At 35.6% G+C, this 24,848-nt stretch overlaps 1 protein-coding gene across 2 annotated transcripts in view; it reads left to right on the top strand.

Annotated features, from left to right (window-relative positions):
- NBAS (NBAS subunit of NRZ tethering complex) overlaps window positions 1-24,848 on the top strand; it is a 178,875-nt gene that overhangs the window by 133,160 nt on the left and 20,867 nt on the right. Inside the window, exon 48 of one of the 2 annotated variants that reach the window (XM_035320545.1) lies at window positions 18,433-18,574. In XM_035320545.1, the coding sequence (XP_035176436.1) occupies window positions 18,433-18,574 (142 nt within the window). The remainder of the gene's footprint in view (window positions 1-18,432; window positions 18,575-24,848) is intronic. The other variant, XM_035320544.1, reaches the window with a different exon arrangement.

Raw genomic sequence — 24,848 nt, 5'->3', positions numbered from 1 at the left:
AGCTCATATCTTAACCTGTCCAAGTGAGAATTTTAAGTCTTTTTCAGTGTGAAGGCAGGAAAAATAAGGTAAATCATTGTTGAAAAAAGTTGTTCTAATCTGTTTATCATTTATTCTTCACTCAGAGTGGCAGAGTGCTTCTAGTCCAAACTTTCTAGTCTAAGTCAGATTCATTTTCATTCTGAATTAAAGGGCTAGAAAATGCCAAGCTTTGATTTTTTTTTTTTTTTTTTTTTTAGGCATATGTAAAACTTAATCTTAAGACTAGTAAGGATCTTATAGTGAAAAGTTTTCATGAATGAAACTGCTTGAGTTTATGAAGTAGAAAATGGAAATATTAATGAATAACAACAACAACAAAAAAAAACAACACTTCTTTTATTCATTAAATTTTTTAACTGCTACATTTCACAACTCATTTTGGTGAAAAGATTAATATGAAAGTACATATTACTACAGAGGTTCTACATTTAGTCTTCTAGGTACAGTGAAAATACACAAAATGCTTGTTGGGAAGAAATGTTCTTGTCTTTGAAGCTTGTGCTGTTTTGAAATCATAAGAGTATCATTTGCTGCACATAGAATTATTAAAAATCAGATAATTTTCATCAATTTTTTGAATGATTTTTATATGATTCTATCAGTGCCTTTCCCCTTCTTTCTCCAATGCTAAAGCCTTCTGGAGCTAAAATATTTTTAATATTTCCAAACAATCTTTGCACAAAAGCATTTTATGTTCATTTAAAACAAAAGCACTATCTCAGTTTTTATGTGCTGTACTAAGACCATCCAAGGGAATAATCACCATAGTAATCTTAAAGAAAATGCTTATCCCTTGGCTCCTTTAGAAATTACTTTTTCTCTTTCATTCACAATAATATCAGCACTTAACTCCACAACCACTCTTTGGATGTCTGTGATTGGTTTCTTCATCTTCAGTTTCTTTTGTTGTTAATATACAGTGTCCTGTGTCAACATTTCTGTTGCCTACAACCCTCTTTCCTAGTCAAAAGCCTTTCAAATCCAAAATGTTCAACTAGGATATGTTTTAATAAATAAATAAGCAGATAGATAACAGCCTTCAGCCATATCTGTAGAAGAAAAAAAGCACCTGTATTTGATGGAAACCTTGTGAGTCTCATTACACTTGTTTGAGAATCATGTAAGATGTAAGATGACTTATTTTTTCCCATAATCTGATAAGTCAAAATGTGCATACCTTTACAACACAAAGCTTACCTCTGTTTGTTTTTGTTTTGTGATGTTTTAGGAATTACTCAAATGCATTGCATATGCTGCCGGCTGACATGTAGCTCACTGCCCTCCAGGACCCCCAAGGCCCTCCCAGCAGTGCTGCTTCCATGCTTGTGCTGCATGGGACGGTGCTGTCCCAAGTACAAGACTTCACATGTATCTTTGCTAAATAGTGCAATTCTTGTGGACCCAATTTTCCATCCTGCTTAGGTCTCTCCATATTATACGTCAGTAATTTCTGGTTTTTGAAGTGGTGGATTTTCAGAGTACTTCTACTTTGGAGCAGAAAAACACACCTGGTTTTGGTGAAGGAAGCAGTGTGCTGATATTAAGTAGCACCCAGTTAGCTCACAACAAAGAGCAGTTGATCACTTCAACTTCTTTTCCTGATAAGTAAGCAAGTATTGCAAGAAGCCACATAGTAAAAACTGTTACAACTGTGCTAGGCAAGCTCAAACCTTTCAGAGCTAATTATATGTGCCATACAATGCTGTAATATAAAATTCTCTATATATAGTATTTAGCTAAGTTCAAAAATAGTTTTTATAGTGAAAGTTACACTTATACATACTTCATACTTATACATACTTCTATAAAAATAATTGTTTTTTTCACCCCAGTTCTTGCCACAGAGTGCAAGCACAAGAGTCCTGTTGGAACACACTTAAAAATAATTCTAATTTTCTTGTCAGTTCAAGCTAAATGTGATGGATGGGAACCCTTTGTTTTGAGTGAATATCTAGTGCTAGATAACTAATGAGTGATGTAGACAGAACAGTCATATTAGTTTGTTAAGTACCAGTAATTGAAGTTCAGAGCTCTTCACTAATGTCCAAGAAAACAAGAGTGATTAACTAAACTATTTTTATTTTTATCTTCTAGTCGTGTGATGTCAAACACTAGTCTAGAAGATGGTGCTAGAAGATGGTGTTAGAAAGGGGAAAAAATGACCTTATTTGATTGAATTTGTTAATTCTGTGAATTAACAAACGGGAGATAGAATAATAAGACAGCACATTGGAGAAGGCTCTGTATTTTTGCTAGATGCATTTCACAATCCTTCATGATACATTAGTAAAACAATAACACTGCATAATTCAGTGGTTGAATGCTGAAAAGTGAAGAGAGATTTGAATCCCAGCTTTTGGGAAAGCATTAATTAAGTTTCTCATACACAGGTGAGTGCTTCAAGTGTGAGGATGTAAAAGCACCCTTGTGAAGCGGAACTTGAAGCACAGTTTAAAAGTTCTATCAAATTGCTGGGTAAATGCAGTTTGACCCGTGGTAAAACCAGGTCAAAAGTAGACATAAGGAATCACATCTTTCAGAAGTGTGCTCAGACATGCTGATCTGTCTGTTTTGTCTGTAGGTATCTGTTTCTCTGATGTAACCACAACTTTGTTAAATTGCTCATCCTTTCTCATCCCACGAAGTAGTAAAACCCTTGATCACATTATGGAAAAAAAATGGCAGGGGGACAACTGAATGCTATTTTTAACTAGAGGGCTGAATTTAAAAGATTTATTAATGAAGTTTAAATGGTAAATGTTTCAAAAATGTGTTCATGATCTTGCTTCCAGCCTGTTCTATCTGTACTTGGTCGGCTTTTTTGCCATGCTTCTAGAAGATCCCTCTTTTCCTCTACCATTTCTTCATACAGAAAGGGACACCAAATATTGTGAAGGTTGTATGTGGAATCCTATTGAGTAAAGATAAGTTTAATGATATTGCAGTGTTCAATTACCAGAAAATGTGTGAAAGCCACCCTCAGAGTGTCTACTAATCCTCTTAGTCAGGCTTTGCATACATCAAAGGGAGACTTAATATTTAATTATGCTGTAGGTGCTGTAAGTAGTGGTCCAACAAATCAATGTGCTGCTGGGAAACAGGCCAGCTCTTACAAAATTAAAAATGTACTTTATGGAAGCAGCTACCTATCAAATGGTCAGAAACACGGCAATTTCCAGTTCTATAATGATTAGTTAACAAAATTAAAAATTCAGAGGTCCTCATTTTTCAAAGGCTTGAGAGTCTTTAATTCACATTCCAGTAGCATCCCATCCTACTGGAAGAAGGAGGCATGTGTTGTTTTAATACCCTTGATGAATTTTATCTGAGTTCTTCAGGTTCTGTAATTTTCTAGTTAACTGGTGCATGAAAAATATGGGTCAAAATACTGACTTTTTTGTACATTAAAGAAGTCTTGGGTGGGAGGTGAGAAAAATGTGGTTTAGAATGTTCATATCAAACTTTAGCTTTTATTCATCTAAGATGAGAAATGCATTTGCTTTCAAATCACTTGTAAAAACCTAGTCTGTAATGACTCGCATCAGTGTCTGACATGTAAAATAACACCAAGCTGGTTACGTGTGTGCATAGTCATTCAGTACAGTGAACAGTTACAGTAACAAGAGTTTTTTTCCCCAGGAAGTTGCAGTGATATTAGCAAAGGTTCTGTAGGTAAACCAAGGGTTAGTTTAAGACAAGAAGTTAGGAATTGTGAAGCTTATATAAGACACATCTTGTCTTTAAAGGATTGTTTAATTATTATGCAAATTGAAAATGTAATTACTATTTGCATACTACTTAAATGCAAATAGCTTTGTCATTTAGAGAAGGTAATCTCATTTAGCCTTTCCCCTCATATTGTTAAGTTTTTTTTTTTTTTGTGTGTGTGTGATCTAGAGGGCATAGGAGCTGCTGAAGGGCTAAGCGCGTTTTTTTTTTAATTCTAAGGGATATCTAATACAAATTTGAGATCGTAACTTTAGGACCCTTACTTATTTTATCTGTTATTTTCAAAATTTAACTTTGAAACGTAACTAGATTAATGTGTGTCCGATATACACAGCCTCCCCCATTTACAGTTCCTTCATATAGGCCATTTATGTACGTTGCATGGAAACTGTATGTGTCTCAGCAACCTTTGTAATACCAACATTAACATAATGACTTTCTTAGAACTTGTTTATGGCTTTCAAGTCTTCATTGTCTTTTTTGTCTCTCTTCCCCAGTGTATGAAAAATATATGTTTACTTTTTTTTTCCCCATGACTTCATAAAGAAAGGTTTCAATGGAAATAGTTTTGTCACATGATTTTCAGCTTTTACCTATTGCTTGTATTTGTGTCAGCTAGATTGGAGCACAAAGAAGCAAGAATTCCCAAGTCATTTTGCTGGAGGCATTTATCAGCTTTCTGATAGCAATGACCTGCATTTAACTTGATTTGGCTAAATACAGGTGAAGGAACACTATCTGTTTAATCCTCAGCCATTTTTGGTTGTGAAACATGCTTACTTAGAAGAAAGATTTATGGTCCTATCAACTTTGAGTAAATTTATTAAGATGATGTTTATAATTCTAGAGACATTGTTTCTCCACTGGTAATGCATAAAAATTAAGGTTAAGAAATTAAATGTAAGTTTTAATTAATATTCTAAAACACTAATTTCCATTTCCTGAAGATGCAATTTATCCATATGAAAACATCTAAATTGTATTTTTTTTTTTTCTGGAAACATAAACTGCTGTAGTGTGTATGATTGATTAAATACTTTAGGATGCAAATGAAAAATTTTCCATTAACTGCACAAGTAAAATGGATAAGACAAAGTGAAGAGAGAAGCAGTATAGCTTGAGTGAACATGACGGTTTCCAATGCAAGACTTGGGTAGAACGATACTCCATGGCTACTGCAGTTGCTTTAGAGGAAGATAAATGTGCTCTGGAGAGAATTCATGTGGAATAATTCACTTTCTGTAATAGGTCTTTTGTAATGAAGGTATAAATGAGGAATGATTTAAACAATTGCATATTGTGCTTTTATCGCAGCTTTAGAAAAATTAAGATCCCACTAATGAGATATAAAGAGTTAGTATTATGTTGCAAAGAAATGTGTGGGTAAACGATAACACAACCTTAGGTTATGACTTTCTAAATTTGTGGCACTGGTCATACAGCACTGAGGGCAAGACATACTGGCACTGTAGAAGGATTTTTATCTCTTTGTGATTTTGTATATGTTGTTATTCCATATTTTATAGGACAGTAAAATGAGAAAATCAGTCTCCTCTGTGTACTTTGCCACTTTTTTTCCCTGTTGCTTACATAATCCAAGTAAACAATTCCAGTCCTGTTATCTCACCCCCAATTTTTTCTGTTTTCCATTCTCACCTCCATCTGAGCCTGCTGTGATGCACAGTAAACCTCCTGAAATGAGATAATTGGAGAAGGAATGTGATGTCCTTGTGGAAATCAACAGTACGTGCATCCAAACACCTCGATTGTTCTTTTGACATCAGCTGTACGTTAAATATAGGTCTCTGAATTTCAGTCAGTGAGGCTTAGGTTCCTGTTTTGACTTCACAAGGCAATTCTCTAAAAGCATCCATTAATTTGTGTAAGCAAAGAAGCAGTCAGAAAATCATCAGAAATTCTGCTCTTTACCATTTCATTCTAAACTGTTTTTTCCATCAAACACTGATGCTATTTTAGAGGTCTGTAAACTCTGTATCATCTAAGGATCCCTTCTCAAGTGTTCATTGAATAGTTGTTACTTCTTAGGCATTTCTAGCAGTTCATATTCATTGAAAGAGATTTTCTTTTCCATAAGAAAAGCAAGTGCTTCACATCTAACCTCTTTTACAGTGTATATAAACACTAGTCCTTTTAGCTTTTCAAAATGTAAATGTCTGATGTTTATGAGGGCTTTTTTTTTTAATAAATCCTAGTTTTTGGTAGGTATCACCCCAAAATTCCACCAGTCTGCCATTTAGAGGTTCTTTTCCATTACTTAGAATTATGAATCTAAATATGTTGTCACTATTATTACATACAGACTCATCTGTGACAACCGTTAACTGCTATGACTATGACTACATCAAATCAAAAAGAAAAGCACCAATTGTGCTTACGTAATGCCGTTCCGTATGACTGTTGCATTGTGTTGCCTACTTGTTTCTGATCCGTTTTATGGCTGTAACAGACTTAGTCATTTATTTAAATTCGTACAGCAACAATAATTTTGTGGTATCCATTCACTTAACACTTTCAGTGCTCCTGGTCCAGGTCTAAATATGGATAAATAATAGAGAAATTTTACGTTAAAAATTAAGTCTATCATTTATTTTATTTTGATAGATACTGAAATATGACATTGAGTTAGAGTCAGTATCAACAAACTGTTGTTTCTAAAGGCAGGTGTTTCAGTTTAATGTGTGTTTTTCTTTATAAAAATGCCTCCTAATTTGTCATTTTACCCTATATGCAGAACAACATTTTGGAACAATTAATTTTGACAAGTTTTCATTTACATGAAAATGTTTTTTTAATATAATTTTTCCTTTATTAGCAAGAATTGCAGACTTTGATCATCAAGACAGCAATTACGTTTACTGTTGAATACTGGGAACTTGTGCATACACTGCTCTCTTAATGGTAGTGATAATCAGAAAAGGTAAACTGAAGAGCCACTTGCATCATGGGGAAAAATACTGATGCTAATTTAACAGCTTATATTTAAAAGTATTATTTAAGGATTAAAATCCTGTTATTTTCAGGCTGAATCTTCTATCACCTTTTCAGTTTTAAATGTAGAGTATCTTTACCATACATAGACTGTGAGGTATGAAACAATGATTAATAGCTGGTGCGTGCAAGTAAAATGGCTTGTGTTTTTAAGTTCCTTGTGTTGCATAGCTGTTTTTTTCATTTTTCATTTTTTCATATTAACTGACAGTTAATGTACATTTTAAATTATATGTAGGTTAATCTTGTGTCTTTCAATTCTAGCCAGCTAGATATATACATCTTTTAAATGCATTTTTTTCTTTATTCACTCTTATCTATCTATCGCTCAATATCTGTGTGCAGTCTTCAGAGGTTTTCTCTGTGCAGATTACGACAGTCTCCTGTAGAATATAAATGAAAGGATTTTATTTTCTGTGCAAGTTAGGCATTTTTATGCATTAGGCAACGCATTTGTGTTTACTGAATCTATATGCATTTCTTAGAAGTTAGTGAGCTGCATGTCAAGCAGATAAGGAATTAAGCAATATATAAATGAGTTTGGAAGAAAAAGTTTCTTGGGTATTTCTACAAGACAGGGAGCTCAACATGTGGCTAAGCCTTTGTTTAAGTCCTCACCATTAGGCTTTTTGGTTGGCTTATTTTTAAACTTGAATCCCATAACTTGCTTATCCTGATCAGTGACTTTAGTTTGAGCAGGATTTGGCCTGTGACATAGTGCACATCCCTTCAGTATCTGTGTGCAGCAGGCTTTCAGATGTGCTCACCATTCATAATCCTATTTTAATATGTGCAGTCTGTGGAGTCCAGCTTTGGGGGAAAGTACAAAATGTCTGACCTCAGTTCTCCCACCTCTGGGGTAGGAGACATGGTTTGTGAACACTAAGTTTGTCACAAAAAAAAATAAATGTGACTTTGGCTTTAATTTCACGTTGATTGCTCTAGCAAGATTAATGTTTTGACAGCATACACTCCAGTCTTTCAGATAGTGGCTGTTTATCCAAAGTCTAGGTCTGAAGTTGTCATTGTTCTTTTTTTTTTGAGTTCAGAACATGGGTAATACTGCAGCAAGAGCTCTTGTCCTATGTGCTGTCTTAAACTCAGATGAAGGGGAGATCGAGAAGTAGGCCTTTGCTTTGAATTGCCAGCTCAAGTTATTAGTAATGGAAATGAAAAGTACTTGGAATGGGGGAGTGAGAGTTGGTGGTATTTTTTGTTTGTTCTTTAAGTGGAGAACATGGACCATACAACATTATAACACAGATTTACTGATTTTCCTTAGTAAGTATGTTGGTTTTTGTTAAATAAATGTTCCCTTCAAATAACAGAATTTTATTCACAACATTGTACAGGCTCCAAATGAGAGTTTTTTTTTTTTTTTTTTTTTTTCCTACAGTTTTTTTTCATAAAATAGAACTAAATCTTGTCATTATGTGGGGGCATCTGTGAGCCCGGTAGAACAGATTTTAAAAAACTACCCATCTCTCAGCTGTGACTCATTACCTTATAATATGTTTCCATTTATCAAAACTCAAAATGGATTGGGTGTAGGATTATCTACATATGAACTTGGCAGATGGAAAAATCACATTTAAAACTGGCATGTTCCTCTGCAACGAGGGTAATATATCTGGAATACATTTCTGAGAAGGTAAAGCTCATCTATGCAAAAGGAAGGATGGACTTCTCAAATGACATACCTATGAATATTTTTTGTATATATTTTTTTCTTCTACAGTGGTATGGATAAACTAAACATTTTATAATCTAGACCACAGCTTTCTGTGGGCATTTTCAAAAGTAAAAGTTGTCTTTGCCCTTCCAAAAAAATAGGAAGTAACTATAGTACAAAGTCTGGAAGCTCACATGGAGGAAGCTGACATGGTATATGGTAGTGCTTCACATTAGTCATTTGGCAGTATGCCTTGTTCTAGGAAGTCTTTTGAATTTAATTCTAATAAAGTGTGTGAATATTTATATTATACAAAGCATGGTGCTGTATAATTTTTCTTTAAACTATATTTCTTAACTGCCTTTAATTCTGTATGTGGCAGTAATGTGCTAGGACATAGAGCAAAAGGTACTATATCAAATCATTGTTCAAAGTTTTGGTAAATACTGGGAAAAGAACTTTATGGATATATGAGGTTTAAGATTAAATCTATAAAATATATAAACAGAACTTTAACCTCATTATCTGCAAATAATTTTGAATTGTTTATACATATTTTAATACATAATTGTTTATCACCTGTGAGTTTTACTACTAAAGCAAATACTGGCTTAGCAAATGTGACTGATCCTGTCTCTCCCAAGGACGGATTTCTGTTCAGTTTAAGATGGAATTCTGCATTATGAAAATAGTTGGGTTCAACCGTCTTTTTACTGTGAATCTTTTCTACTCTTGAGGTCTCTGAGCATTGCATTTCTGCTGACTTTTGTTTCCAATTCTACTGTTAGAGAAGAAAAGTTAAGTACTTTGGGCCTTATTGTATAAGAAATGAAGGCTGTAGAAATAAAAGCAGATGTAGATTGAAAAGTATCTAATTTCAATTCCATTTAGCTTTTCAGTTCAGGTAGAGAATTAAAAGATCTGGGTTTTGTTTCGTTCAGTTGCCAATAGTTACTAATAGGTGAGGGACCACAGTGTTAGAAATCATGGGCATTTCAGTGCTAACTTATTATTTAGAGTTCAATAGCACTGAATTTTGTTATATATGAGAGAAGTCAATAGAACCAGAGCAGATTAAATGTCTCAGTTTAGAACAAGCAAGTATGAAAATTAACAAAAATAAAATAATAAAAAGAGGAAGCATGAGAGGTTCTTATTTCATGTGCAGAATGCATAGAGAGAAAGCGTAGCAGAAGTGATTATGTTACTAATGGAAGTATTAAGACTCTTCCTTTGAGAACTACCCATTGTTTTATTCACAGAATAAGAGTGTTTTACACAGCTATGAAATTACTGATGTATGGACGTGTTGTGCCTTTGCTTTCTTTGTAATGTCTTAGGATTTTACTTCTATTCAGCTACCTTGTGAGAGTACACAGTTCATGTAATGAAAATGATAGGCTTAACGTGAGTCCCTGTCTTCCCTCAATTTCACTTTGAAACTGCAGATAAAATATTGTTGGCCCAGTGTGTTTTCATAACAAAAAATTTAATAAGTCCAATCTAGCCCAATATTCTGTGTCTAACAGTGGTCAAAAAATGGCTGTGGAAGGAAAAAAAGGAAAAGGAGTATGTGTGAAACTTACCTGATCATTGCCCTCATCTCCAGGAAGTCATAGAATCACAGAATGGTTTGGGTTGGAAAGAACCTTAAAGATCATCTAATCCCATCCCCCCCCACCAGAGGCTGGGACACCTCACACTAGACCAAGTTGCTCACAGCCCCATCCAACCTGGCCTTAAAACAAGTCAGAGTCACGGGAATTTAATTAGGAGTGGGAAGTGGAAACGGTTATGTGTGTCAACAAGCTCTAAATTCAAATATTACCAGAGCAAGATCTAGTAATTGGAATCTGAAAGCAAAATGAGGAAGAGCTACCTTTTGAGTGATAGGTGGGGATAACCAGGATAACTGAAGATACCAATCATATGCTTCCATGTTAATTTTAAGTTGTAAACAAGTCAACAATTTCTAACTTGCTTACTTAGATCAGAAGAGTAAGTCTATCAGAAAGCATTCTAGTTCAAACAGAAGGTAGTATTTTATTGCAAGTTTATTGGATAAAATTGTGCATAGTATGTTGTGCATAAGTAGGTCCACATTTCTCCTCCTCCTAGGTGTCTCTGAATTCTAGTGTATGTCTTGCAAAACAGATGACTAATTTACTTTTTTAAAAAAAAAAAAAAACAAAACTCTTTGTCTGACTGTGGGTGAAATCTGTTCATAACCTGCCTTTAATTAGGTACCTCAAACCATTCATGTGCAGCTCTGCTCTCCTGGTTGATCATGACTTCTGCATGTGCACGTTCACGTGCACTCTTGCCCATGGACAGGAAGGCAGAATAATTGTGAATTATTCTTTTTCACCTCTTTCTACTTTTTCCAGCCTGACTCTGCTGTGTCTCTGAAGATTTCACTCGCAATCACAACCTAAAAGATTTCTTTTTAGAGACACCCTGGTTTAGAAGTAATGGAATGCTGATAGTGTGCTGGCGACAATATTACTTGTGGTTTTGCCCTTGAAAGAATTTAATGTTGCTCTGGTACATGAGGGTTTTGAATAAGATGTTTCAATATGTGCTTTTGCTTTTGCCTTATTTTACAAGTATGTAATGTGTCTAGCATCAAGGTTGACGGGATGTCTAGCATCTTTAAAGAGTCTGAAGAGAGTGAAATAAAAAAATAGTGTTTAAAAGCCCTTAATCTTATCTTGACAGGGTCAGTAGCTGTACAGTTTCAGGAAGAGTTGTACATGTCTGCCCTTTATTATAGCTGATGATTTTTAACATTTGTGTTCACACTCTTATATGAATGTATATGATTTATATAAGTTATATCTCTTAAATGTCTTAATTTGTAATATTATGTCCTTCGTAACAAGCTTTTAACTATGTAGCCCTGATGATTTACCTATTTAGATTATATTGTCTTTAAAGTAAGACTTTTATTTTTGTGCTGTCAATTGTACAGAGATGCCAATTACAGAATTCAAGTCAAGTTGTTATTAATCCTTTCAGTCGTTGCTTATAAATCATATTAAGCCCTGCCTAATGACTGGAAGAAGCCTTAGCATCAGCATTCCCTATCTTGAATCCAAGTAAAATTCTTCATGTCAGATCTGCCTATTATTTTAAAATGTAATGTAGATAAAGTCTCTACCACTGGAGCTTGTGGTGGGGTGAATAAATAAAAACTTAATGCATTCTACAAGGGAGTCCAAACAAGTTGAGAATGTATTGTAGCAGTAAGGGGCTACTCAAACGCCTGTTTATTGTTTCTATTTTTGATGCCTTATTAATTCAAACTTACACTGCAGTGATGAACATGAACATATTTTGAGATACTTACATTTACAATCTGGCATATGTAACAAAATGAATTTTATAATCATGTAAAGCAATAGGCTGTTGGCTGCAGCTCTTGGAAACCAAAAATATATACCTTTAATATCAGGAATTGGTTTGAAGCACAAATGTAGGTTTTCTCAATATACAATCAGTTAAAACAAAAATATTCTGATTTTTATGTCCCATATTCTTTGGTTACCAACACCCTTACCAATTATTTCCTTAGAACATTAGTACTGAACAAAATCTGTTGATGAAAAAAACGAGGCTCTGCCATGCTTACTGAGAGTAAAAGATATATGCTGAACAGATTTGGTTGGGCAGAAGGAGGTAGGGTGTGTGTGTGTTTGCTTTAGTTTTCCTAGTCATCACTCTCATATGTAAGCAGACAACATTTTGTATTTTATCTCAGGTGAAGGATTGGCTGATTCTTTTCCTGGATCTTTCTATTAGCACTTCTGTTTGCTTAAAACACTCTCTAGGTCATCAGCCAAATTGGTTGGTGTCAGATTCTCAAATAAAATGCTTTGTTGCTTAAACTACATTGCAACTCTGTCAGATGTCTGTCCTCCCAATGTAGGAAAACATTATATAGGGGATAGTTATGCCTCTGGGACACAATTTAGATACAGCAATATATCACTGTTGCTGTAAATACAGATTTAAACTAACTTCAAGAGTGAGATAATGTACTGAACTAAACTGAACACATGGCTCAGTTACCGAGTGTCTTGGTTTCAGTTAGGACAGTTATTTTTCCTCCTAGTAGCTGGTAGGGTGCTATGTTTTGGATTAGGATGAGAAGAGTGCTGATAACATGCTGATGTTTTAATTGCTGCAGAGCACTGCTTATACTAAGCCAAGGACTTTTCAGCTCCTCGCTCTGTCCTGCCAGCGGGCAGGCTGGGGGTGCAGCAAAAGCTGGGAGGGGACAGACCCAGGACAGCTGACCCAAACTGGCCAAAGGGGTATTCCATACCATCTGACGTCATGCTAAACAATATATAGGGGTGGCTAGCCGGGCTGGGGGGGCCGGCTGCTCGGGGTTGGGCTGGGCATCGGTCAGCGGGTGGTGAGCAATTGCATTGTGCATCACTTGTTTGTACATATTATTATTATTATCATTATTATTTTCTATCTTAATAAACTGCCTTTATCTCAACCCAGAGGCTTCACTTTCCCGTTTCTCTCCCCCATCCCAGAGAGGGAGGGGGGAGGGTGAGCGAACGGCTGTGTGGTGTTTAGCTGCCAGCCGGGTTAAACCACAACACCGAGTTATTCAGTTACAAACACAAAAGTTATCTTTACCAGTCATATAAGATGTCCCACAGCTTTATTTACCCTTATTCTTCAAGTGTACCATCTTTGTTTGTTTGTTTTTACAAAATACCAGTTTTCAAAAGCTGGTAGAACACAACTTTGAGGGAACTCTTCATATTTGGACTCTCATATGTGTTGCACTTGGGTCTCTAGAAAGCAGTAACAAATCTGTGCAGTAAGATGATGAGTCAAAACTTAGTGCTCTGAAAGTGGGTAAAAGTTTCAACATTTTGGACAGCTAATACATTTAATCTATAGGGGAAGAGAACTATATATAAATCTTTGAAAGATTTTATTGTCAGGCAGAATACTTCGATGTTTTATTAGAGGAGGGATTGTAAGTGCATTAAGGTGGTTGTTTTTTTTTCCATACTGGATATGAAGAATGTGCATTCCAGGATTGTTCTGAATGCCTGAAGCAAGATAAAGGGTATGTTTGTGTCCAGATAATGTACTGTTGAAGAGATTACAAGTACCTCCACCAACTGCCAGACACCCCTTATTTTTTATACTTCAGCAGTAAAAGCACCCATGCCCCTATACTTCATATTTGGTATATAAAACAAAATGTTTTAAAAAGCTTGTAGGAAACTTCTTTGATATAATGCCCTAGTAATAAAGTGATGTGAGAACTAAGGTATTGTGGTCGGTTGATAAATAACTGGACTCCAGAAAATAAATAAAATAAATCATAAAGTGTTTCGGTTTTCTTAAGGTTTGCAGGTTACAGCAAGTTCAGTGTAAGACTTTCTCTGTAGGGAAATGGATGATTGAAGATACACTATGTTAAATCTCATGAATCTCCTGTTAACAAGCAGACTGTAGCTACTTGAGGAAAAAAATAGTGCTTTTGATGGCTAAAGTCATGTAAAGTCATCTTAAAACTGAAAGTCCTGCTTTTCCTTTTCCATTTTTGCTCTTTCATAGGCCTTTCAGATCATCTGAAGTTCAAGTGTACTCCTTGCTAGCTTGCTGTAGGCCTCATTAACCTGGTTAGTGACAGACTCTTCTTTTCAGGCCCTTCTGCTACCAGGGGTCTGAGCAGTTTGTGGCAGGTTATCTGTGCATAGCCTTGAATATTTTAGAAGGATGTTTTTGTTTTTAATTAAGAAGAAAAATAAAGGGAGGTGCAGGGGAGCAGGAGGTATTTATACTGCCATGGTTTTAAAGATGAACATACTACTAGAAATGCAGTGCCTTGTTGCGTTGCACCCTTTAGAGTCATCTGAATCAATCATTCAGAGTCACTACAAAGAGTATCTTCAGTTAAAATGGAATTTTTAATGTCTCTGCTCTTTTGCTGTGGTACTACAACAAGATGACAGGCTTAACTATAACCTTGTTGACTTCATCTCAGCTAACTCTTGGTTCTTATAAGATGAAATGTCTACCTTTTAACACAGACCATGCCCTGTTTCTGTTGCATTAGATGACTGCTTCCTCTCCATGCTCTCTCTTAGCCTTGGAAAGAGAAGAGAATACAGAGGAAAATCAATGCTCCTAATATAAATGTATACACGTGTATATTTTTATACATCTATGTTTATTTTAAAGCTTATTAAAATTAATATTATATATTAATATAATTAAGTCAGTTTGATGCCTTGCTTCAAGATTGTGCTTCCTTGTAGTAAGGAGCTATCAGTTTGTGTTTTTTGGTGGTTTGATGATAACTTTTATTTTTAGAGAACTGTAAGGAAAGAATTAGAGATAGGATAAGTTATCATGTCAAAGTGGAAAGCTGTGTGGAAAATATTTAGAGAAACTGCCTTGGTTTACTACATAACAGTTAGTATACCTTACAGGTCTTTTAACTTAAAATAGACTCTTCTCTTTTAGAAAAATAACAATATATTGAAAGTAAGTTTTTAAATTTTTGACTATTATCTGTGTTTCCGTTGCACAGTGTTGATCTGCTTAGGATTTTTCTAGGCATGCTAGTGGGTAAATCATATATAGATTTCAATCATCTTGATTGTAAAGACATACACTCCAGTTAAATACAGCTGCTTCAAAGAAGGTACAATTTTAGACATTGTGCAATCTTGTTGAAACCAGTGGGACTACTTATCAACATGTGATGTGAAGTGTGTACACAACCCTTGCAGAATCAGCATGTATTTGATGATGTTTTCAACTCAGGAATACTTTTGGAAATATTCCTGATACAGTTGACTGTGTGGTCATTGTCAGAAATGCTCATGCATTCTTGCTGCTAAAATTTAGGTTTACCTCTGAATCTTAGCTTTTCGTTTACAAAAAGAAGTTCTAATAACCATATTGTCAAAGGAATGAAGTAATGCTTAAAACTTCCTTGAAACACAGGAGTTTATAGAATACAGAGCGGCGCATCTATATTCTCTATAATAAGGTGATGTAAAGCAGGGAAAAAAGATGAGGTATAAAAAGATGAAAGAGTGGGAAGTTTAAGGTAGGATAAAGCTAGTCTTTTGGGGGTGGGGGAAGAAGGTAAATATACTTGTCATCTGCCCTTCAACACTTATGTATTTTCCATTTTTACTCCTTCATTAATCTTCCATTTCCTTTATCCTCAATGCTACATTTTAGATCCCCACATTCAACCTTAAAAGTACACATGCTGCTGCCTGTGTTGCTACCTTTTAATCTCACCTAGCTCACAATAAATGGAAGCAATGTGCATTTAAGATGTCGTATGAAAAGTGAATTTTGAATAGTTCTTTCTTAAAAACTATGAATAATGCTGTGGAACATTCACTTTATTTTTACTGCTTGTAGTGTGAAATGCAGGCAATTTTAAAGAGGCCGTAGAAAGAAACGTTTCAGAAATACACAGCATGTTTAAGAATAGAAAGTTAATTCTCCTTGATCACATTAATGTGTTTTGTTATAAGCAATTATGTTGCAAGGATCCAGCTGTCCAAAACAGTACCTTATGATGTCAGATTAATTAGCATTATAAAAATGTAAACCAGTCTTTAAAGATACATTATTATGTTACGTTACTGAAATTCAGTTCACATTGAATAGGATATCTGACGTACTGTCATCTACTCTTTACTGCAAATAACTCAATTTCTGTGGCAACTCTTCTCATCCTTTAATACTAATAGTATTAAACACTCATGTGCCATTTCTTGCCCTTTTTATGTCTATCATTAGAAAGAGTTAAACATTCAGTCTGTGTTTTGAAGTAACGTGCTGTTCGTGCAAATATCCTAAAATGTACTTAATGGACCATCCATAATGCTAGCTGTTTGGTCTAAAAACTTAGAACTAGTTGTCTGAGAAAGGAGTCTGGGGACAGATCAAGTCATCTAAATGCTAGATTTGCTAGACTGCTAAATATTTTCAATCCCTAAAGGGACATGAGACATCCTAACCTTTTACCTTTTCCTGTTCTTCTCCCTTCTCTTTTCAGCTATGTGATTTTAATAGTGAAGATAATCATATTTCATCTCAGCAAGTATAGGTGGAATTTAGGGATATTACAAGTGGGTAGGTAATTGATATCTGCCGTGTGACATTACAGTACAGGGAAGTATTTTAAATGGAGAGATCTCAGAAAGGTTTCTTCTCTATCTAAAATGATGTAGCATGCGGTACTTTCAGATATACCCTGGAGAAAGAAGTAAACTTTTCAACACTAAATATTTTAAAGGCACAAATTATGTAGGCAACTCAATAAATCCATCAGTAATCTGTTTTCTACCCTCTTTTGAAAAACTTGCCCTTGATGTATCAGAGTCACTTTGAGAGGATGGGAATACAATCTTTAATCTTTTAAAGTAGCTGTAGAACTAAGGAAAACTTTGTCCATGTTTGAAGTCTTAGAACTACTTGAGCTTAAACAAAAATGTTAACATTTAATGCTGTGTATCTTCAGCTGAATTATAAGATGTAACTGAAGTGTTTGATATCCTGGAAGTTTTCGAAGTTTGGAGGAAAAATTCAGTGTTAGAATGTGTTAATAACAGAAAGGAAGCTACCTTGTTATTGTAACAAATTATTTTTTAAACTACAAGAACTTTTGTGTGTCAGGCAGACAAGGAATAGCTATTTCATTTGTGAAAGCCCTCCTAGCGTGATACCCAAACTCTTAAACAGAAGCTGCTTCTCGTTTAGCAGAAAGTTGGTTTTCATTTAGAGCAACCTTCCTTCAATAGTCAGACTTCGAACTTTTTTACCATGCAAACTGCAGGCAGTAATTATCTGTAATAGAACCTGTCATCAGCTGAAGTGTATTCAACTTCTTACAGCAGCTGTGTGTTTTGAACTGAGATGGACACTTTTCCTGAGACAGAGTTGTCTGGAAGCTTGCTGAAGTTTTTTTTTTTTCTTCTTCATAAGCTCAAATAGCTATACAGAAAAACACTACAATGCTTGTCAGCAAGCGTTCTTCATTGAGTAAATGAATTTAAATTAACTTCCAGTACTTTTTCCGCTGGGAGAAAAGATTAGATGATACAAATTCATGAAAAACTATTGAATTCTCAGAGATAAGTGAGAGTGATATATTACAAAACTAATACATATATAAAGTTGGAGAGCAACTTTTTGTTCACTCAGATAATAGGATCATATCATAGAATGTCTTGGGTTGGAATGGACCTTAAAGATCACCCAGTTCCAACCCCCCTGCCATGGGCAGGGATGTCACCCACTAGATCTGGTTGCTCAGGGCCTCATCTAACCTGGTCTTGAACACCATCAAGGATATAATGGCAGGACAAGGGGGAAAGATTTTAAACTAAAAGAGGAGAGATTTAGATGTTAGGTGGAAATTCTTGACTCAGAGTGGTGAGGCACTGGAACAGGTTGCCCAGAGAAACTGTGGATGCTCCATCCCTGGAGCTGTTCAAGGCCAGTTTGGATGAGGCAATGGACAACCTGATCTACTGGATAGCATCCCTGCCTATGGCGGGCGGGGGGGTGGGGGTTGGAACTAGGTGATTTTTGAGGTCCGTTCCAACCCAAGCTGTTCTAAGATTGGTACTATACATGCCCATTATTTAAAAGTATATATTTATATGAAGAAAACTAAATATGAAGATTTTTTGGATGTTTGAAGAATGCAGATGTAAGACTCAACTAATCAATTAATGTGCTTTTGTGTAGGTATATTATTTTGGGAACATACACCTAAGTCATTTCCCATTTTTTGTGTGCTTTCCTGTTTTATTTACATGTAATTGAAAATGAGAGGTAAGAAAATGGCTTTCTGGGAAAATTACATTGGCTGTGTTCCTGCATTGTTTTACAGTGGTGATGTCCATTACCGATAGCTTGTTGCTTTTAAAATTGTAATTTTAAAATGTTCGTTTTTCTTTCAGGTAGAGATAACAGATATTGAAAATGAAGAAAAAAGGTACAATCTCTTCCTGGGACTTCTGGAATCTAGTCACAGCCTCTCTGAGTTTCAGCACTTGGTTTTACTCCTTCAAGCATGGCCACCTATGGAAATGAGCAACAGGTGAGTATTTCTTCAAGCAAAAAAAAAAAAAAAGTTTTATTGATTGATCATATCACGTAACTTTCAGTCAATGAGTTCAAACATGGTTAAGAGGAGTATGACCTTTTGAAAAGATCATTTGGGGAAAATAAATGGCTTATTAAAAGTAGAATTGAATCAGTTTCTGGTAGAAGGTATATAGTATGCATCATGCAGAAGACAGGACAATTTTATTGTCTGAATTACTGCACAGGAGGTTTTTCCAAATACTTGAATTTAGAGTTACATATTTTACTCTCACTTTTGCCAGTATGTAGAAAATGTCTTTGAAAGCTAATGTTCATATGTGGCAGACAATCTGTATAAGGTCTGTGTAGGTAGTGGTACCAAGCAGTGGTGCTTTTATTTTCTTGATCCGATACCTATCATTTCTGTTTCTAGATGAAATATCTGAAAGCGAAGAATTTATACTATGGCACGACAAATACAGAAGATTCTAGCCCAACAATTTAAAATGAAAATAATTGTTTCAAGTTTCAGCACGGCACCCATCAGAATGGGTATTTATTGAAACTGTTTATCGAAAATCATGATTTGGGACTGTACTGGATCTGCCTGGGATGTTAACTTTCCCTGCAGCAGCCCATACAGTGCTGTGCTCTGCACTTGCAGCTAGAACAGCAGTGGTATCACACCGGTGTTGTGTCTGTTGCTGAGAAGTGCTGGCACAGCATCAGGATTCTCTCTAACGCTCCTAGGGGGTAGGCAAAAAAGTGAGAAAGAAACATCAGCAGGGCAGCTGACCTAAACCAACCAAAGGGATATTCCATACCATATGATGTCACACTCAGCAATAAAAGGTGGAGAAAGGAAGAAGAGGGGAGGGGTGGGCTCTCGTTGTGAAAACCTCTGTCCTCCTCCCAAACACCGGCTACGTGCATTGAGGCCCCGTTTCAAGGATGTGGTCAAGCATTGCTCATTTGTGGGAAGTAGAGAGTAATTTCTTTCCTCTGCACTTCCACATAGCCTTTACTTGTTTTGTGTAGTTATTCCCTTTCCCCCTCCCTTTTTCCCTTTCCCTTTTTTCCCTTTAGTTAAATTGTTTAATTAATAATATTTCCTTAATATTTTTTTCCTTTAATTCAGTTATCTTTATCTCAACCCATGAGTTGTTCTTTCCTTTACTTCTTCCCCTCCTCATCTAAGGAGGGGAAGTGAGAGAGCAGTTGTGGTGTTCAGCTGCCTAGCACAGTAAAACCACCACAGGGACATCTTGACTACAATTGTACTTACCGTTTCTTTTGTTTTTGTCTGTGACATCCTGAACACACTTAATGGTAACAATTTTAGTTGTTCCATTCTGTAACAGTCTCTGATTTCTAAGATAAAAGGATTCATACAATCTTACGTTAAGGCAAAAGTCACACGTCCTTCAAGTAGAGCAGTAATATTAGTATACTTTCTGGATAGCCAGTTCAATGTAGCATGTTCTGTCTGACCATATGAAGGTTAGAGACATTAAATTATACGTTCTTTGGATTGCTTTGAGGGCATTGATTGCAACCTGTTTGAATTTGGGGACTACACTCCCCAAAGTGTTTATGTACATTGATTTGTCAGAAAAGTTCAGGCAACCTTTTTGTGAATGATAATTCTTTTTTTTGTACTTGTAGAGAACTGGTCCATTAGAATCTAATCTATAAAGGTTATTCACCTTCAAGCCTGCATCTTGTGTGTGATTTCTGGACGAAAATTAATCTAAATCCTACATGACAGTTTTATGAACTAAATATTTCCTTCAGTGTATTGTGAATTAAAAGGATTGCTGTATGATCTGTCACAAATTCATATTCCAATTTTCCTCTTTATTTTTTTTAATTGTATCTGAAAAATTTTATGCCTTCCGGTGTGTGGGGAACTGTCAAACTTTGTTCAAGGTAGTGTTTAGATTAAAAAAAAAAAAAAAGTTATGGAGCACAGGGTAAAGTGAAATATTGCTGCAAACAATTAGCAAAATTTTTGGGGGGGCTGAACAGACAGTCTGAAGATTTTGTGAAAGCAGAACACTTATAAATAGACAGTTCTTGTTTACTGTTCTGTGACAGGAAAAAACATTAAAATTATTTAAATTTCTCTCCTACTTGATGTTGTGCTTCTTCAGACTCTTTGTCAAGTGAAAAAGAGAAAACAAAATAATGATTAAATGTTATTTGTATTCACAGCTAACAGTGGATTAAATTTCAGAGGTAGGATGCATCTTAGTTCCGAGATCTTGGAAGTCTGAAAACTTGTACAAAATACTTTGAACACCTATATTGTAAGTTATTTAGGATCTAAAGCAGTGTAGCTACTAGACATATGCATAATCTCAATTCTGACCTAAAGAAATCAGTGTAGCTAAGATAAGGGGCAAGGTAACTTCTATTATCTGTCTCAACTGTGTTCATCTCAGTTTTATACAGTGGAGCGCACAACTAAATGCAGCACTCCAGGTTTGTCTCACTAAATGCTGAGAGGAGAGGAAGGAGCACTTTCGTTGACCTGATGGCAGTGCTTGTGCAGCCCAGGTTGCTGGTGGCCTTCTTTGGTATGAGGCTGTGTTTCTGGCTTGTCCATCAGGGCCCTCAAGTCCTTTTCTGCCAAGCACCCTTCCAGCTGGTTGGCCCAGCCTGTACTGCTGGTTATTCCTCCCCAGGTACTGGACTTCGGATTTCCCTTTGCTGGACAGAGAGAAACGATAGAAAGCTTGTTACTCCTCTTAAGGTCCTTCTGAATGGCAGCACAACCAACCTATGTATTGCCCACTATTTTCTAGTTTTGTATCATCTGCAAACTTTCAGAGGGTTCAGTCTGTCTCATCATCATCCTGGTCTTCAATGATGAAGTTAGAGTATTGGCCCCAATACCAACCCCAGGGGTGCACTGCTAGTCACTGGTCTCCAACAGGACTTTGTGCCACTAATAACAATCCTTTGATCCTGGATGATCGAAACCAGTTTTGAATCTACTTCTCCGTCCATTTATCTATCCTACACTTCATCAGTTTGTCAGTCAGGGTATTATGAGTGTTGTAAGTGTTGCTGAGTGAAGCTATGTAACATCAACTATCATCCAGTCATTTCATTGTAGAAGGCTATCAGGTTGGTCAGGAATGATTTCAACATTTGAAATCCATGCTGACTAATCTCAGTCACCTGCTTACCTTCATAGGCTTGGAAATGCTTCTAGAAAGATTTGCTTCATCTCTTTACCAGAGATCAAGGAGAGACTGACTGGCTTGTGTCTTAGCACAAAGTCTTAAGGAACAAACTGAAAATTTATCCTGTGATTTGATTTTCATTTTTATTTTTACTTTTTTTTTTTTTAAATAATTTCTGTTACCAGTTGAAGTTCGGTGTCTTTCTTCACTGCTTTGTCTTTGCTACGAGGCATTGGAAATCCTTCAGGAGAAATTGCCCCCTTCTTTTTTACTAGTAGTAGCTACCTACCTTTACTGATTTCATGGAGAATCTCTGACTCATGATTCCATAACATGATTTACAGTGCAGGCTCAGGAAGTTTTCCTGAGCTCAGCACTAAATTCGCTTTCACTGTTCACAGGGAAACAAAGAGTAGTTCAGATTTCCAGATTTCATTGAGTTTGCCTAAAAGTCTAGACAACCAAAAATTAAAATAAATTTGATTATGTTAATAGTGACGAAAACTAATTTTTTGTTTGGTTGTTGTGGATTTCATTGTTTTTAAAGGTGGGGGGGTCACAGGTTGCAGTTCCCACTGTTGCTTTATTCTTCATCTCTCTCTGCTAGCTAGAGGAGTAGGAAAGACCTTGCAGTCTGTTCTCTTCCCTGCTTTACCAGTGTTTGGCTTGAGGAGAAGAAAATTCAGGTTACATCTTGAAAGAAGAGACAGAGATGTTGTTTTCCTGCCCTCCTCTCCTAACCCTCCTCGTTCTTTTCTCATTAGAAATGATGCATCTCTAGTTTCTTTGTGTTTCTTTGTGGTGGTGGTTTTGTTCAGTTTTCCCTTTCCTACTAGAATTTGTCCCAGTAGAAAAATTTATCAAAGGTGGGACAGTTTGCTCTCTCCTGAGGTCTTTGTGTTTATGCTCTCATTCCTTTTCTGTTAATATCTGTTTTGTTTCTGTTATTAATAATACTTGCAAGGCTAAGTGCTTTATAAATCCTGTATCTGCAGGCTTCAAAGTCCCCCTGTTTTTACTCATTTCAAGGAATTTTTTACTGCTTTCAAGGAATGTGCCTGGTATTTTAATAGTAGTCAGAATTATCATAATTATGATTGTTGTAAATTATTTTTCCTCCCCCTTAGTTGTATAGGCTCAGTCATCTATGTTTTGCAGTCTTGTGTTTTGGGGGGGAAGTGTTTTTGTTTATTTGTATTGTTTTTTAATAAGTCTAATGGACAAACAATACATTACAAGAACTTAACCTAAATTAAAATCTAGGGTAAAAAATAAATTATTTTTAAAAATAAAAGTATAAAATGTGTATCTTTTTGTCTAAAGGAGTAACATATTTGGTGTGCAGAAGCATTCTGAAACAGATTTTTGGCATTCATAGTAAGTGTGCTGTCATCAGAATGAATTTGCGTGAACTCAAAACATCAATAGTTAATAATGCTCTAGAAATGAAGTGTCATCCTCATTCCACCCTCAGTCCTCCTACCTCAAGCATGATTGGCTTTAAAAAGTCAGCTACAGCTCTCTTTAGTACCCTTCAGTATGAGAGAGCATTCATTTTCTAAACTCTTACCAAGCTGATAGTTAGATCTTTGCAACTCCTTATTGTTAGAGTCAGCTGGGAATAGCTTACATTTCATTTTCATTATTTTGAATTTTATTTATTAATTTTAATTATTTTGCTTTGTAAATCCTGGAGTAATTCATGCCAGCCAAGAAACAGAGGGTATTTTGTAAGTATGATGCTCCGCAGCAATCAAAACCAGCAACAACAAAATCTTTACTTCCTGCCTTCTTTATCTGAGCCCTCTCTCCTCTCTCTCCCTGGTGTCATTGACAGTCATTATCATACGCTTATCTCTGCACGTTTGGCAAGGCTGCTAGCAATCTCTGCTCTGTTCTGGTGTCTTCTCTTCTTGCATTACTCATAAATTCTCTCTTTTGTCTCTGTTGCATATTTCATGTCAGTAGTGTTCAGGTACCCTTACAAGATTTTCTTTTTGTAATTGTTCCTGAAACTGTTGCTGAAAAACCTACCTGGGGTAGCTCAGCTGGAATAAAACAAGAACTCTTCCGATAGTGGGTTATTCAGCAATCCCATTTTTTTAAAGCGAATTGTATGAAGAAATTGTTGAGTAAAGAAGAGAACTATAAGCAATTAAGCCAATTGTTTAGCTGTATGTATTAGGGTTTTGTTCAATCTTTACTTATTTGTTCTTACTTTGCTGCAAAAAAAGGCCTTTGATGCTAACTGATGGTTTATTTCAAATGTAATGATATCTGCAGGAACTAGGGAGTTTTACTCTTAGTCATCTGAATACTTAAAATTTTGGTTTTCAGCCTAGCAGTAAATATCTAATACTTAAAATTGAATATCAAACTAGAAAATAAAACTTACATTTTGTAAATGCTCAAAAGGAAGGAGGAATAAAAGAACTGAAGCTTGGGATTTTTTCTTAGTAGCCCTTACTATTTTTTTTTTTTTTAACTTCTAATTAAAAAAAAAAAGACTTCTCTGAGAAAGATCAGTCTGAGGGTGTTTTTGTATTTCAAAACACTGACAAAAGAATGGCCATGTTGAGGAATCACTGAAGGTGACTTGGTTCTTTCAGTCAATACTCAGAAATGTATGTATTTTTTAAAAATTGGTGTTTAAACCCATGTTATACATGCATGCTTTTCCATCTAGGTGTCTCTCAGTCTCATATTCAGATGTCATTTTAAGCGCTTCATAAAGACTTCACAAGTCTTCATTAAAAAAAAGGGGGAAGAAAAAGATTGACAGTACCTGAAGCTCTGCAGTCCTTTCGAACTTGCTGCCTACATTCAAAAGGCATTTTTTATATTCATTTCAAATATTGATAAGGTGTTTTGGAACTCAAAAAGACATGATTTTAGGGGCTCAATAGCTTAGTTCACTTTATTTTTCTTAATACAAAATGTCCCCCTAAAGATACTTTTGGTTTGGTGCAGGAAAATAATGCCTTCATTGCAAGTTTGTGAAAAAGTTTTCAGCATGGAAAAAGTAATTGACTTATTTATTTAACCATAAATAAAAATGGTTAAATTAATGAAAGAAGAAAACTTAATTCTGCCTACAG

The sequence above is a fragment of the Oxyura jamaicensis genome, chromosome 3 (assembly GCF_011077185.1).
Source record: "Oxyura jamaicensis isolate SHBP4307 breed ruddy duck chromosome 3, BPBGC_Ojam_1.0, whole genome shotgun sequence".
Lineage (NCBI taxonomy): Eukaryota > Metazoa > Chordata > Aves > Anseriformes > Anatidae > Oxyura > Oxyura jamaicensis.
The sequence above is the reverse complement of the archived record's forward strand: the minus strand, read 5'-3'. Positions and strand labels throughout refer to the sequence as shown.